General features: G+C 49.4%; 5 protein-coding genes across 5 annotated transcripts; 2 read left to right on the top strand and 3 right to left on the bottom strand.

Annotated features, from left to right (window-relative positions):
- Positions 1 to 501: 501 nt before the first annotated feature.
- B0J16DRAFT_124554 (uncharacterized protein) lies at positions 502 to 3,205 on the bottom strand. The gene is made up of 3 exons (XM_046121668.1): positions 2,759 to 3,205; positions 1,773 to 2,680; positions 502 to 1,724 (listed from the first exon to the last, which is right to left on the bottom strand). Exons 1-3 carry the CDS (start codon positions 2,869 to 2,871, stop codon positions 631 to 633), a joined length of 2,115 nt encoding a protein of 704 aa, XP_045982731.1. The 5' UTR covers positions 2,872 to 3,205; the 3' UTR covers positions 502 to 630.
- Positions 3,206 to 6,959: 3,754 nt separating this feature from the next.
- Positions 6,960 to 7,829, top strand: B0J16DRAFT_371951 (uncharacterized protein; the record flags this gene model as incomplete). Its single annotated transcript, XM_046130445.1, has 1 exon — positions 6,960 to 7,829. One exon carries the CDS (start codon positions 6,960 to 6,962, stop codon positions 7,827 to 7,829), a length of 870 nt encoding a protein of 289 aa, XP_045982732.1.
- Positions 7,830 to 8,294: 465 nt separating this feature from the next.
- On the bottom strand, positions 8,295 to 8,968 carry B0J16DRAFT_340882 (uncharacterized protein). Its single transcript, XM_046127754.1, has one exon. The coding sequence runs from the start codon at positions 8,870 to 8,872 to the stop codon at positions 8,480 to 8,482; it is 393 nt and encodes a 130-aa protein (XP_045982733.1). The 5' UTR covers positions 8,873 to 8,968; the 3' UTR covers positions 8,295 to 8,479.
- Positions 8,969 to 9,983: 1,015 nt separating this feature from the next.
- On the top strand, positions 9,984 to 11,027 carry B0J16DRAFT_371953 (uncharacterized protein; the record flags this gene model as incomplete). Its single annotated transcript, XM_046130446.1, has 3 exons — positions 9,984 to 10,126; positions 10,185 to 10,555; positions 10,615 to 11,027. 3 exons carry the CDS (start codon positions 9,984 to 9,986, stop codon positions 10,860 to 10,862), a joined length of 762 nt encoding a protein of 253 aa, XP_045982734.1. The 3' UTR covers positions 10,863 to 11,027.
- Positions 11,028 to 11,725: 698 nt separating this feature from the next.
- B0J16DRAFT_286674 (peroxidase/catalase) lies at positions 11,726 to 14,708 on the bottom strand. The gene is made up of 3 exons (XM_046124113.1): positions 13,837 to 14,708; positions 13,388 to 13,784; positions 11,726 to 13,338 (listed from the first exon to the last, which is right to left on the bottom strand). The coding sequence occupies exons 1-3, from the start codon at positions 14,314 to 14,316 to the stop codon at positions 11,786 to 11,788; spliced, it is 2,430 nt and encodes an 809-aa protein (XP_045982735.1). The 5' UTR covers positions 14,317 to 14,708; the 3' UTR covers positions 11,726 to 11,785.
- Between the last annotated feature and the right edge of the window lie 536 nt (positions 14,709 to 15,244).

Here is a 15,244-nt window from a genome sequence, read left to right on the forward strand (position 1 = left end):
GCTAAGTTTTTTTGAAAGTCACGTCTCTCAACGCGTACAGGTTCAATGTCAAGCACGCCTTTCCTGAGGAATCATTTTCTTCTTGCTGAAAACATTACACATTGGTCACATTCAACAGTCACAGGTCATCAAAATCCTCCCAGTTGATACAACATCTTCCCAGAATAACAACAAATATTGATTTGTTCTCTGAGACTCTGTCATCTGTTAAAAAGTAGAGTGGGGTCAGAATAAAGTTCCCTCTGTCAGAAGTTAACAGTGACGAACAGGCCTGATGGGATACGTCAAACAGACAACCTCAGACAATGACTCGTACTAGACAAACGTTACTTGGCCTAACAACGCCAATAAACGTGGCATCAACCGGGAACCAAGCTCGGCCCGAGCCGGTAAAGATATTAGTTGATCCTCATATACGTCAAAGCTCTTCTCTTTGTCTGTAACAGGCACTTGTGATGTCTTGTCTCATGATGATCTTAACTACTTGTAGCATTGTCAAGATTCTCAGGGTCTTCTAATTCATTGGTATTAACCGTATTATTGCGTAAAGAGGTATCACTAATTACAAATATGTAGACCACCCTCATCATAAGCCGTACTCCTTAAGCAAAACACCTCCCAGTCCTTCCATTACCCCCGATGCTGCGCTGCAAAACTGCTCAAACTCATCCTGTCATCATCCCCCGTAAGTTGATCAACCCTCGACTTCGGCCTCGGCGCGGGAGCCACAGCAGGTGCTTCCCTCCTCATATTTCGAATAAACGCCTCATCAGACTCATCATCAATCAGAACAACCATCCACACACCTACAGCTCCGTTAGATCCCAGTAGTGGTGTGCAGTGGATCCAGCGGTTGCGACCAGGGTTAGAGGGAGGTGCCTGGCCGCCTTCACCGTGGGACTTGGTCTGCATGTCGGTCTTGGACAACCAGCGAATCTTGGCTGTGAGACCGTTTCCGCCGGCGAATGCTTGGGTCAGGGTTTCGCGAACGCGGTCGGAACCGCCGATGCGCGAAAGGAATGGACTTTGAAGCATTCCTGGGACGCGGAGGGATGGTGAGGCGAAGAGAATTCGGAGACTGGGGAATGGGCGGACGAGGAGGTAGTGCTTGTAAACACCACTGAGACGACCACCAAAGCTCATCGCAGCTGTGTCCTGAAGAATGGGATCAGACAAGCGTCTGTTGATGGTAGCGTCATCCTCAAAGACGAATCTTGGCTTATTCCAGTTCGCAGGTGCTTGATCCGTCTGTCTCAAATCCTGCTGACGAGTCCTGTGGAAAGCGCCACCTGATTCACGCACAGTCTTGAGTTCAGTGAGATCAAACATCTCTGCCAAATCTCTGAACTCATCCTTCTTATCTTGCTGCTTCTCCTGGGCATGCTCACCCGGATAACGCTCATTCTCAGGGTTTTCACGGTTGAGAAGCTTGGATAGTGAGTCTAGACCTGAACAGTCTGTCACAAGACCTGATACATCGACTTGGGCACCAAGATGGTAGCGAACAACACCGCGTGAGTCGTAGAGAGGAGACACCATGAGAAGGTTCATGAAAGGTGAGCCGTCGCGACGGTAGTTGAGGAACGTTTCGCAGTGGTCTTGGCCAGCGGCGAGCTTGTCCCGGAGTCTCTGTACACTGTACGGGTTTGTCTTGGGACCCTGAAGGAAGCGACAGTTGCGACCGAGAACATAGTCCATACCATACTGCGTTGTGCGGTGGAATTCTGCAATTGTTAGTGCTGGTCATTTAATCTCATCATGGCTGAACTTACCCTCACTAGCGAACACAATTGGGTTGTCGGGTCGCGAAGGATCTGTAAGACAGAAAACCTCTGCCAAACCCTCTGAAAGCTCACGCAATTGAGGTGCCAAAGTGTCCGTTATTCTTCGCTTGATGGTGATGCTGACGGTCTGGATGTATGTGTGTGTAATGTAAGCTGGTAAATCATGGTTGACCATTGCTTGAAATGCATCAGTCGCTCTCTTCTGGAGAGCATTGTTGACAGTATTAGTAACGGGATCCATGGTAAAATCATGACCATCGATTTCCTGCAAAGAAGCCGTCAAAGAATTGGCGTAATTAATTGCCTTCATTGCCTTGAGGGTGTCGAGATAATAAGTCAAAAGCGGCATTGAACCAGGTCGCGATGAAGACAAAAAGTTTGTGAATCGCTGTAGTAGGATGGGATCATCAAAAATGACTGTCAAATGCTTGGCGGAAAAGAGCATCTCGGATTGACTCTCAAGAGTATACTGCTTTCCCATTGCGTGCGCAGGCACGACGAGATCAAATGAAGAAGGATCATATTCTTCCTCTGTCAATGGTTCAAGGCCATCGCCTTCTGCGCCAGCGCCCTTTGCTTGAAGGGCGGGAAGATGCGTAGGTACATAAACGGAAGAGATTGAGGAAGCTTCTCTATCTCTTTGAGACCAGACCTCATTGTCGTGAGATCGATAAGACATTGCGCTTTGAGATGTTGCAGAAGATGATGGCGGAGCTGGTGTAGATGCATGCTGAGTGTGAGTGTGAGTATGAGAATGACCGTTGTGGTTGTGATTGTGACTGTGGTTGTGGTTCTGGCTATGGTGCTTCTGATCCCTAGTGGGTGCTGACGATGGCTGCTGCAACAGTCCAGGGTCGAAATCGGCTTTTCCATCCCCTAGATCTTGTGTCTCAAAACTGACTTATTAGCTTAAAGACGGACTCGTATTGGGTCCTGGCCTAGCGAGGCTGGAGCTGAGACATAACCCAACATACCTCTGTTTGCTCGGCTTCATTGTGACTTGTCGCCTTGGGGTTTGTGACCGAATGGGGATCGGAGGTGGACAAGAATCCATATCGTCGTCTTCAACGAGGTTAAGAGTCTGCATTTTGGAGAAATTCGGTATGTCAGCCCAATGGAGGATTTACGAAGAAAACAAGGCCTTGTCTTAAACTCTCTAATGACGCAGAGACTTTTGGAGCAATATGACAGGCACATAAACGGCAACTCACGTCTTTAATGGGAAACCAACGAACAGGGCGTTGTACCGAATGGGGTATCCAGTGGAGGCGCGGCATTGCCCTATGGATCGTTGGAGTGATTGATCACCTTTGAATGACCGTTTTGACCAGAAATGGACTGGAATTTGGAACAAGGGTGCAGTTTACGAGATATTATAAAAACTGCAGATCACGATTTTTTGTAATTACCCTTCCATGACGACTTAATCTTTGGCGCTGTATGGCCCTTACAATTGGGCTTTCTTTTTGTCCTCCTCCAGCTCAACCCAGCGCTCAGGTCCCGATCCCGATGAAAGGGGAAAAATACTGAGATCGACGATCCCTGCGTCATCTATTTTGATAGGTTCTGCAATGTCTGGGGACCTAATTTAGCGGACCGCTAGTCAAGTAGGGAGAGGGACAAAAAGAAAAGGACCCTAACGTGGAGTCGTTGCAGTGGCTGAGGGGCTCTTTTTTGGCGTTGGCTAACCAGCCGAGTTACATCGACAGGGGATGGTTATCTAATGCCTGTCAGATCACGATGCATAATCGAATCGGTTCAAATCTGACTGCTGATCATCAGAATGCGGTGTTGAGTACAGTACCTGTTTTGGGTAGACGACAATTCTGGGCAAGCGTCTCTCAGCCGTGTAGGTATTATTTCCAACGACTGTAAGAACTAGCGAACTTAACAAGATTTCCAGAGTCAATGCCCATCAAATAAATGACGTACGGGGCACATATTTCCATTCCGCTGTCTCCGCTGCTATCACTGTCAACGTCAATGTCAGTGCCAATTCTTCAACGGAACCCAAGCTATTACTCTCCGACGACGCTCGGGCTTCTCTTGTTTACGTAGGTAGCGTTGGGTTATCGCTGGGTTGGGTCGTCGGGTCACATTTATTACCCAATACAACCGTTACTGTAAACGTAGTTACAGCGCTAAACTCTACCCCATGAAACCTACAACGTCCACCGCCGCAGGTGGAAAACGGGAAGACGGGCGAAGACCATCGCTTTGGGAATGGTGATTCTCTTATCAGCTTAACCGACTGTTTTATCGTCTGCCTCAACTGATGAACCATTGCCAATTGAGCTAAGCTCGGCGACCTCGTTTATTGTTGAATGGAATGTTGATCAATGAGCCGTTGAGGGTCAACGGCATTCCCACGTTCCGTCCGTCGTGCCTTTTCCGTCAATTGGTTAGCTTCTGCTGAACAAAAAAGAAGACTCCATCACGATTCTGACCCACTGGCAATAAAATTTAGAATTTTTGGGTCGCTGGGTTATCCCGGTTTACAGCACGGCAGATGTGCGTTTCCTTTTTTTCGGATCGTACAAGTCGAAAATGACAATCAGAAAGATGTTAACTTGAAACGATTGAGAATTTTGCTTCTTCGGACTCGAATCTGACTTGCATCGATTCGAAAAAGCACGTGAGTGAGACACCTCTGATCCCTTACCTTGGGCCCGCCGGATGATCCCTGTAGCCATGAGCCATGGGGTCTTCAGCTAAACGAGATACGTGACTTGAGTCAGTTTACTCCACAGGATCAACGTCTTGATGAACAGAAGTCTCGACTCTTCTCGCTAGGATATATTTGAGAAAGCGTAAAGGCCGTGATGATGTGATTCTTGCTCAAGACTAATTTAGACATGATCGCTAGCACGTGCGCTAACACTTTGACATCCTTTGGGCCGGTAACTTCGTAACATGTCCGATGGTCATTGCAGTATTTTATGGAGAGTACCGCCTCTGAATGACGAGAAAATGTTAAGACGGAAAAAGACGGAAAATTCCGTATGCTGATCTGACGGCAAGTCAAAGTCAATGCTGATAAGCCCGAAGCTCAGCTTGTTTGTTCAGAACTGATCTTTGCCTGGGTATGGTGAACAACGACACACTGTTGTACTTCAGCTGCAGGAACATCACCATGTTTCTGTTCACTGAAGTGAATACTGAGAATGGCTTAACTGTATATTTTCTCTCTTTCCTATGCAGAAAGGATGACCACCACGAAATCAAAGACGAAATAGTTTTTGCTTTATGTTAATCTAAATTAACGTTTGTCTTGGTCAACAACAGCAAGCAGTTTCTCCCCTTCGCCTACAATCTTCATGAACAATTCTTCGTACTTTGTTAACTCGCGCTGTACCTTTTCGCTGCCTAGCATATCTCTCAAAACTTAACAATGTAGATCAACCGTCTCTGAGACGTTTTGTGCTTTCTGGCAAGGCAGATACCACGTCGACCTAGCCCCTCCTTTGGGAAAGAGCTGTTCAGAAACACTTTTCTATTATTAACATGATTTAACATTAGAATGGCTATCGTTTGGGCTCTGTAGACCTTCTCTCAGGTTGTAAATTCATCATCAATGCGCAAGACACCGGCTTTAGTAAAAGACAGTCACCCAACACTAACGGTTTGTCGACCAACCGTTTCCTGGAGAGACGAATCGAAGATGTGTTGGTTTGTTGGGTACGTCTTATCGAGCATCCTCTATGAGTATGTTATTGCCTAAAGGCAAATAGTGAAGGTGAATCAAAATCTAGTCAGCATCAGCTGCTCAGGGTCCTCCGACCATTGACCAACACATGGAGAAGCCCATCCAGTCGTCTTCTTTTCTAAGTGAACATTTCTGTGACAGTCTAGGATAGCAATGTTCGATTCCGAATACTCACTTTTCACATCCATAACGTGGCACAGCTCGATATTATCCTTACCGTCACTCCGCACCGCGAGTCGGGGACTGGGTGCTTGTTAGCTGGTGCAAGTTAAGAGCAGTAAGTTAGTTGACTACTGCAGCAAATTTCCGTCCATGTATGATTGTGTTAGTTGCTTTTACTTAAGATTTTTAACATACAATTGAACAGCAATCTTCCCGTCGCCTGAAAGGAGTTGACACGGCAGGAGATGTCTGCTAACGGTAGATGAAGCGGTAAAGGGTAATAATGGCGACACAAGGGTGATAGAAGCGAGGACGAGGGTCGAGGACTTGAGACAATCAGCGAAATGCCTTATAATTGTAAAGTTGATGACTAGCAACAATCTGCTACGTACATGTGCGGATTCGGCAAGCAGCCCAGGCAAAGGCAAACAACAAACACCAAAGGGAAGAAAACGGGCGCAATTCTCGATACAGTTCCAATCTAATATATCACAGTCTGACTGCATCTTTTTGATACGCCCGAGCTGGCATCGCATCGAAAACACACAGATTTGTCGCGTAAAACAGGCTTCGCAGTGACAAGGACAGCCCAAACACAAACTTTCCCAACTATCACAGTATTCACTATAAAGTCAACAAACATAAGGAATATATATATCAACTATTGACTGCCTACTCATCACGAATTTGACATGCATTGAACCCGACACTAATAATAGGGTCTCACTGTACCAAGACGAACGACAAAGGCACCTTTCTCCTCTCATGTGCCATCGCGATCCGCGGCTCGACTCGTCAAGTACTCGTCAGCTTCTAACAACTGCTCTACCGGAGAATATTCCAAAACAGAGGTAGTGGCTCGCAGACGCACAGTCAACAAGGATCAGCACATCAGTACTGTGCTGTCCCTTGGGGTATCAAAACCCCCCTCTGTTTTTAATTTCTATTGCTTCGCCTAACTTCTTGTCACTGCCCGTCACTGCCAACATTCTAAATACCCTTAAGCCCTAGTTAGGGCATAGGGAAGGTTGTAATTCACGTAGCGACTTGGGAATTACGAGAAGCTTGCCTTCAGTAGCTTCGACTTTTGATTATTCCTCTTCTGCGTTGACTCTCTGCCATTTCTAACGCCGTGGTATTAGCATATCGCACTGTTTACCGTCGACGACACTTTATTTATCTTCTTTATCAACGTCTGCGATCATCCACCTTTACCACGACAACGAAGTGCATATTCTCACCTGCAATACCTGTCCACTCCTTACTAACCTACTATCAGTTACTAGAGGTCCATTTCCATCTATACAATGACAGCCCGACGACCAATCACCATCGATAGCGACAACGAAATGAGCGACGCGCCCGCGCCCGTGCGATGTCGTCACAATGTCGACAACTTTGACCCACGTGCTGCATTGGGTCCAGATGAGGTGAGGGACATGATCCCTCATGTACAGTCTCGCAACGCTGGGACTCCAATCTTCAACCAGCACCAAATGACATTACAGGAGCTCCTCTGCCTCACCCAAATCCTGAAGTCTCTCCAGCACCGCACCGAACAGCCTGTCGCTATGCTGAACTTCCGTTCTATACTTGAATATTCGTTTAACGGTTGGAACACTACCCACCATGTCGGTCATCCGCCTGCCCTCGCCGAACGAAAGTTCAACGAGTCTCGCATTCAGGTCGGTTTCCTCTCGCAGGACCATCCTCTCCCAGCAGGCAAAACTCGAAACGGACAACAAGTCCGGGCTGCCCGCCGTGCAGGCCAGCCCGTCTTCTTCGGCGTTGGCCTGCAGTACGAGGACGGGACCGTCGACTGGGCCTGGCGCGATAAGAACAATGCGGGCGTTAGCCCAAGGTACGTGACCCTTGCCAACGGCAAGACGGCCACCAGTATCCGCGCCGATGCCATGGTCCACTTTGACATGGCGGAGTACGACCGCATCCAAGTCTACAACTCGCGGCTCGTCGCCTACCACCTTCGCTGCATCACCAAGAAGTGGGCGGAGGTCGGAACTGCAGTTAAAGCCGACATCGAGATGGAGGACCAGCCTCGTGGTTTTGCGGCCGTGCAGCTCTCAATCCCAATTGCCCTCGAGCAGGGCGAACGCCTCCTTGAGGCTGCACAGATTGCGCGTAACCGCATGCCAACCGTCCATTCACCTGTCTTCTAAGCTTCTTCGGGGAGAGCGCGAGGAATGAAGGCCAATGCAAGTATGTTCTGTCTATGCCATTAGGGCTCTAGTCTACCAATACATTCCTGACCCAATCAAGTTGCAAATGCTCAGACTATTTACAAAGCTGGGCACAGACGTCATTGTGCAGGGTAGAAACGTTCAAAAAGATAATGGAAATGCGACTAATGCAATTCCTTTTGCAGCATCTAAATGATTTAAGCCAGGCCTTGATTTGGATTGTTCTTCCCCGCTTTCTCTCGTTCTCCTCCTCTCATTCCATTCCTCTCATTCTCTTCTTGATCTCTTCTCCATCTTGATTTGCACCGATCTTCCTTACCTGCGCCGTATCCGTCTCTTGCGCCATCTCACCTCTTGCGCCGTCTTCGTCACATACGCCATCTTCATCCCCTGCGCCTATAATCTTTCTTTGAACGACACAATGGAAGTTACAAGAAGCATTCTCAATGAGGAAGATTTCAGCTTGAAAGAACTTCACTCTTTCGATGATCTAATAGCAATGCTATACCCAAAGGCCAACAAAATCACCGACCCGATGAGAAACCATTTCATGTGGGAGGTATTCTTTGAATAGGATTCTCAGAATAAATCTCCCATCAACGAGAAGATTCCGAAGGCTCCTTGTCCTACTATTTTCGATACCGTTGTCCAGGCGGGAATTTGGAAGGAAAGCTCCGCGGCGTCACACCAGACACCTCCACCACCAAGGGCAAGAAGCGCAAGGCCGACGACACCACCAACCAGTCGTCAAAGAGAATGAAACAACAGACGTCTGAGAAACCAATGTCCAGCCGAGCGCAGTCAACCGATCCAGGCCACAAGGCCATCCTTACTGTATCTGTGACACCAAAGTCGGGGCTTACGTTCAGGTTCAGGTCAGAAACTGGCAATATGAATGGCGGGATCGATAGGGTAGAGCTGATTGAATTCGGAACCTTGTCTGAAGCCAAATTTGCTGCCATGGAGGCGCATGACCAGTTTTGGAGAGATGCGGCGGCCCAAAAAAACAAGGCATATCTCATCAGCCTTGCGATAGCGGCTACATCAAAAGGGGGAAAGCGCAAGGCCAACGACGATATAAGCCAGCCAGCAAATCGTCTACACCAAGACAATTCGGGGGAGCCAACTTCGACTCGAGCCCAGGCGACAGATACGGGCAACGAAGCTATTCTCACCGTTTCTGTTACATCTAAGTCAGGGATGATTTTCAGTTGGAAGACCTTAACTGGAAATATGGCTGGCGGTAGAGCTTACTAAGTTTAGTGCACTCTCAGAGGCCAAGTTTGCGGTTATTGAAGCACATAATAGGTTTTGGCGAGACAATGCCACTATCCAGAACAAGGTATACGTCGTTAGCCTTGCACGAAAACGGGTCAAGTTTTTCGCGGCCACCCGTGGCCGTGAAGACGAGGCCCACCCCTTCGTTGACTTCAACTTGCTGCCCACCAAGGTTTTGAAGCCTTTGCTAGCAGTCGACGAACAAGAGACACAGGTCAAAGAAATCCTCCAGCACAAGGAGTGGAGGGAGAAGAAGGTGCGCTGACTGGGTGGGCTTCTAGAAAACGAGCTAGCATCAGGGTCTTGTACCCAAAAGCCAACAAAGCTACCGACAAGATTGACTTTGCCCATCCGTCAGAGTGTCAAAAGAGTCGCCCGCCGAGAGCATAAGAGACGAAATAATTTACCTACTTTATGTAAGCTTAGACTAACACTTAGGCTATTTTGGCGCCCTAAGCCTTAGAGGATAATTCTTCTGAAAACAACCTGCCGCCGTCACTATAAGCTTGTCGTTGAACCCTACAACCCGACCCATGCATGAACTGGCTGTGATTCGCCGACATTGGTGGCAAAGCTGCCCCAACCACTGTTGGAAGGTCTCGTCCAAATGCGAAGGCCAGACAGCGAGATGGCGATGCTTGTACCATCACGAATACAGCACAACCCGAGATGGTACACACCTTTCCATTCGTGCGGGTGCTTCGCGGTCGCATCACCGAACGAAAGGATCTAACTCCGCTGCATGAATTCGTCACTGAACCATCACCAGGACAAAGTTTACTCAGATTCCTGTCAATATAGTATATATACAAGCAAGGCAACATCAAGTCTGAACACAAAGGACATGAAATCGCCATGACTTATTACCAACAAACGTACGCTGATACTGTTGAGGGCTTCTTGGAATCTCTGGTCCGTCACGCCGACTTTCTCTGTGTGACTCCTGCCGCCAGCCAGTACCACAAGCTGTACCGTGACTGGAAGGACACTGACACCCGGTGTGTTTCAACCGACGAGGCAGCCTGTATGACTCGACCTGGCCTCTACTGCGTCTAGGGCAATACCCTCACACCATGCTACTCTTCGGGGACCCCGACAGCTCCCGCCGACTGTCCTGGCCCAGAGTGACAAGATCCCAGGCAATGACCATTTGGTTAACCGATTCTCAGCCTACGGAGAGGTTTCTGCAATGAGTGCACTTCTAGCTTCTGTCCTTCCCGTTTACCATCTCAAGGTTCAACTCCGTATGACTAAAAGAATGTTTGACCTTGTCGCCAAGGTGATCTACCCCGATGTGCCTTTCACTTACCATGGCAGTCGAGCCATCAACAACCCGGAGTTCAAGGTTGAGCATGGTATTGATGGGTGCTTCCACGCCAAGTTCCCAGAGCTGAGTGCTGCAGTACTGTTTCTGAAGCATGGCAGTGGTTCGACCCACACACCGCGAATTGAACCCCTCTTATATATATATGTTATAAACATGAAGGACTCTTCTGTTCTGTTTTTATTCTTTCTCGAGGTTCTCAGGTCTTTGAATATCCCAAGGTAGTTTCTAAGCGCAGTCTCCACCAAGTCAAGGTCGGCCTCGATTTGCTGAACGGCTCTGTGCAGGACCTTCGTATCGATGCAAAGGAAGTCGCAGTCATCGCGCCCTATGCGGCGAACGTCAAGCTCATCAATCCGATGAGACCCAACCATCTTTCCCTGGAGGCTCACAGACACTACCACGATTGATTCATTCCAGGGCCAGGAAAGTTCAATCGCACTTGTTGTCATGGGCACTGCTCATCCTCGACCTGGGCCGGGATTCACCCAAAACAAACAATGTTTGAACGTACTCTACTCGACAGAAGTGTTCCGCATCTCGTTGTCGACATCAACTTCGGTAACCATCTACACGTTCACCGAGGAGCCTCTGTTCAAGGTAGAGAATACTGCTGGCGAAATGAGCTTTATTAAGGTTTCGGCTTTTCGGTTCACAGTGGCTTGAGGGAAGCTGGGTGTGAGACTGGGAGGGTATTCTAAACTTTAGTATAATAATATAAAGGATGGCCTAAAGGCTTGTCTAAACTTATGCAAAATGACTAATATTTTGTCTCTTATGCTCTCCGGGGTCAAGTTGTCTCATGTCCCACCCATCTGACCACTAACGCAAACGGTATTGAAGATTCGACTCTACAGCATCCACCAATAATACATCACGATACTGCGCTGACCTATCTTATCAATCAATCATCGGAGGGTTATTCTTGGCTCTTCTCCATCGTCAGTCAAATCGTGATGTCTGCCTCACATGATCGGACTTGAGCGGACAGTCCCCCGGAAGCGGGGCCGGTTTGGCGGGGTCACATCCAGGAATTGCTTCATCTGTTGCAAGATCATGTCATTCGGCATGAGCCATCAGTAACCTATCACAGTGTTTAGGTTGTCAGCGACTTTCTCAAATGCCGAGGCTATGATAACGATGATTTTGACAGCAACGCCAGTGTTCTAGCGCCAGACCCTTGATTGTGTCAAGCGATCTAGGTCAATTGATGAGACGACAGGACAGGAGCGGGCAACAGACAGAACATCACAGTGATGAGAGCCAGAGATGTAGAGTAAATTCGTAATCATTTCATTCTCAAAGGTATTTTGCTACGTTGCTATTCATAAAATTACAGTCGAGGGGAGACATTAGGCGCGCTGCCGTTCTTAACATCAAATCGGTCAAGGTTCATCACCTTGGTCCATGCAGCGACAAAGTCGCGAACAAGCTTCTCGTTACCACCAGCCTCAGCATAGGTCTCAGCGGTAGCGCGGAGCTCAGCGTGTGATCCGAAGACGAGATCGACACGGGTTCCGGTCCACTTCTTGTTGCCGCTCTTGCGGTCAATACCCTCAAAGATGTCACCATTGCCAACGGGCTTCCACTCAGTGCTAATGTCAAGCAGGTTGACGAAGAAGTCGTTGGACAGGACACCAGGGCGCTTGGTAAGAATACCGTGGGATGAGCCGTCCCAGTTGGTGTTAAGAGCACGAAGACCACCGACCAGAGCAGTGATCTCAGGAACGCTAAGGGTAAGGAGCTGAGCGCGGTCAATGAGCATGTGCTCGAGCTTGACACGGTCTGTGGAAGCGCCGTAGTTACGGAAACCATCGGCGGCGGGCTCAAGGTGGCCGACAGACTTGACGTCGGTCTGCTCCTGGGTAGCATCAGTGCGGCCGGGGACGAAGGGCACGGTGATGTTAACACCGGCATCCTTAGCAGCCTTCTCGACAGCAGCAGAACCAGCAAGGACAATCACGTCAGCAAGAGAGATAGCCTTGCCGTTGGACTGAGAGTCGTTGAACTTCTTCTGGATGCCCTCGAGACCGTTGAGGACTTGGTTCAATTGAGAGGGGTTGTTGACCTCCCAGTTCTTCTGGGGCTCAAGACGGAGGCGAGCACCGTTGGCACCACCACGGAGATCGCTGCCTCGGAAAGTAGAAGCAGAAGCCCAAGCAGTAGAGACGAGCTTGGAGACGTCAATACCAGACTTGAGGATCTCGTTCTTGATGGCAGAGATGTCTCCATCGTCAACGAGCTTGTAGTCCCGCTCGGGGACGGGGTCTTGCCAGGTGAAGACCTCCTTGGGGACCTCAGGGCCGAGGTAGCGGTCGCGAGGACCCATGTCACGGTGAGTGAGCTTGAACCAAGCCTTGGCGAAAGCATCGTTGAACTCCTGAGGGTTCTCAAGGTAGCGACGAGAGATCTTCTCGTACTCAGGGTCGAAGCGAAGAGACAAATCGGTTGTCAACATGCTAGGTCTGTGCTTCTTGTTGGGGTCGTAGGCATCGGGGATGGTGGCGTTGGCGTCCTTAGCAACCCACTGGTGAGCGCCAGCGGGACTCTTTGTGAGCTCCCACTCGAACTGGAAGAGGTACTTGAGGTAGTCGTGGCTCCACTTGACGGGAGTGCTTGTCCATGTAACTTCGATACCGGAGGTGGTTGTGTCGGGACCCTTTCCGGACTTGTAGCTGTTGGACCATCCGAGACCCTGTTGGGAAAGGTCGGCACCTTCCGGCTCGGGGCCGACATGGTCGGTTGAGCCAGCTCCGTGGGTCTTTCCGACAGTGTGACCACCGGCAATAAGAGCAACGGTCTCTTCGTCGTTCATGGCCATGCGGCTAAAGGTCTCGCGGATATCACGGGCGGCGGCGACGGGGTCGGGGTTACCATCAGGACCCTCTGTTTATTGTTAGCGATGATCGTGGCGATAGCTAGAAGAGAAACATACCAGGGTTAACATAGATGAGACCATGGTGAGCAGCAGCCAAAGGCTTCTCGAGGTCTCGGTTGTGGATGTTCGTGTGCTCGGGCTGGTCGGAGTCAGTAGCACCAGGCTTAGTGGTTCCCTTGCTTCCGTTGGAGTAGCGGACATCGTTTCCGAGCCAGGTATCCTCGCCACCGTAGTAGGTAGCCTCGTCAGCCTCCCAGGTATCCTCTCGGCCACCAGCGAAGCCAAGGGTCTTGAAGCCCATGTCCTCGAGGGCGACGTTGCCAGCGAGGACGATCAGGTCAGCCCATGAGATCTTGTTACCGTACTTCTGCTTGATGGGCCAAAGGAGACGGCGGGCCTTGTCGAGGGAAACGTTATCGGGCCAGGAGTTGAGGGGGGCGAAACGCTGTTGACCCTGCGAAGACCGTTAGAAACGAAGGCAATTGAGCGGAAGATTTAATGCTTACCTGTCGGCCGCCACCACGACCATCAAAGACACGGTATGTTCCAACGCTGTGCCATGAAAGTCGCACCATGAGACCACCGTAGTGGCCAAAGTCAGCAGGCCACCAATCCTGCGAATCGCTCATCAACTTGCGCAGGTCCTCCTTGAGCGCGGGGAAGTCGAGCGAGTTGAAAGCCTCAGCATAGCTAAAGTTCTCGCCGTAAGGGTTGGTGACATTGGTGTGCTGGCGCAGAATGTTGGTCTTGAGAGACTCAGGCCACCACTTCTGGTGAGTGACGCCGTGTCCAGCAACGTTGGGCACCTTGGTGTGCGCAACGGGACACTTACTCTCGGCCATATTGTATTGTGTTGTAGACAGGAATCTGGGTTTTGTTGCTGCTTTTGTGTTCAAAGTCCAGGTCCTCCTCGCTGTAGATAAAGACAAGATACGAGAAGAAAGAGACGAAGAGGAAGAAGACAGAGGGAGAAGGAACCGAGGCATGGGACAGGATGCGGGGGTGGAGTTTGGTGCCTCTTTATAACGTAAGGTAACAAGAGGCGGATTGGCAAAAGACGGACTCTGAGTGGAGTGGCAAGATGGAGTGAAAGAGGAGACCAGATGAGAGAGCCCGGGTCACTCTCGGGATCTCGTCAAAAGAGTCCGTTTGTCTGTTACTCGGGAACTTATGCCGGTTTCGTCAACAAGGTCAAGAGCTACCCACTGCAAGCCAAGTGCGGGGAAGCTATACCGATACAGCGCCCAGTGTAACTGTAACTACAGCGCGTAACAAACACCCGGATTACTTCGGCTTCGGAAGAGAGATACCCGCTGAGGAAAATCATAACATTTTAGAGTCAATCGCCTCAAAGAATCATCTAGAATATCATTTGTTAATAATTGATATCCTCGACTTCACAGTGAATTACACTTGGATTGATCGCCACAGGTGAATAACGTTTCGTCGCAAACACCCCGTGATCGGTTTAGTACCGGTCTAGCCCCGCTGAACAAAACAACCACTGCAACTGAACAGTCCAATTGTCTGCGCTTTAACAGCCCGTTTGGTCATAGACTGCTTACATACACCTGGAAAAAAGAGGATCTGATGTGCCAGGGGATCTCACGTCTTTGCTGTAGCGCATTGCGGATTTGGGCCCGAGATGGTAGGCTAAAGAGCGGGGTCAACTTCCCATCAAATGTCGTGTTTTCCGAACTGGGTTAAAAGAATGAGAGTCAGGCAATTGAGTGGCACGGATATAGATATATCAAATCATTGCTACTCTATAGAATCCTGCTTTATAGGTTTGATCAGTTCATTGACTGCATCATCATCAAAAGACAGCAATGCTATGTCCATGAATGCGAATCTTTGTCTGATGCATGGTGAGATCACTGTTCCGCTTCTGTCGGAATGGTCCCCCACCATCCA

This window comes from Fusarium flagelliforme (assembly GCF_020744385.1).
Source record: "Fusarium flagelliforme strain FIESC 12 MPI-CAGE-AA-0113 chromosome Unknown B0J16scaffold_4, whole genome shotgun sequence".
Classification (NCBI taxonomy): Eukaryota; Fungi; Ascomycota; class Sordariomycetes; order Hypocreales; family Nectriaceae; genus Fusarium; species Fusarium flagelliforme.

Excerpts from the sequence above, each read along its gene's own strand:
- B0J16DRAFT_124554 (XM_046121668.1), bottom strand. The coding sequence starts at position 2,871 with ATGCAGACTCTTAACCTCGTTGAAGACGACGATATGGATTCTTGTCCA. Across the intron at positions 2,681-2,758 it reads ATGAAGCCGAGCAAACAGAG|TTTTGAGACACAAGATCTAG; the intron begins GTATGTTGGGTT and ends CTAATAAGTCAG. Across the intron at positions 1,725-1,772 it reads AATTGTGTTCGCTAGTGAGG|AATTCCACCGCACAACGCAG; the intron begins GTAAGTTCAGCC and ends TAACAATTGCAG.
- B0J16DRAFT_340882 (XM_046127754.1), bottom strand. The coding sequence starts at position 8,872 with ATGAGATATGCCTTGTTTTTTTGGGCCGCCGCATCTCTCCAAAACTGG.
- B0J16DRAFT_286674 (XM_046124113.1), bottom strand. The coding sequence starts at position 14,316 with ATGCCTCGGTTCCTTCTCCCTCTGTCTTCTTCCTCTTCGTCTCTTTCT. Across the intron at positions 13,785-13,836 it reads GTCGTGGTGGCGGCCGACAG|GGTCAACAGCGTTTCGCCCC; the intron begins GTAAGCATTAAA and ends CGGTCTTCGCAG. Across the intron at positions 13,339-13,387 it reads TCTCATCTATGTTAACCCTG|AGGGTCCTGATGGTAACCCC; the intron begins GTATGTTTCTCT and ends AACAATAAACAG.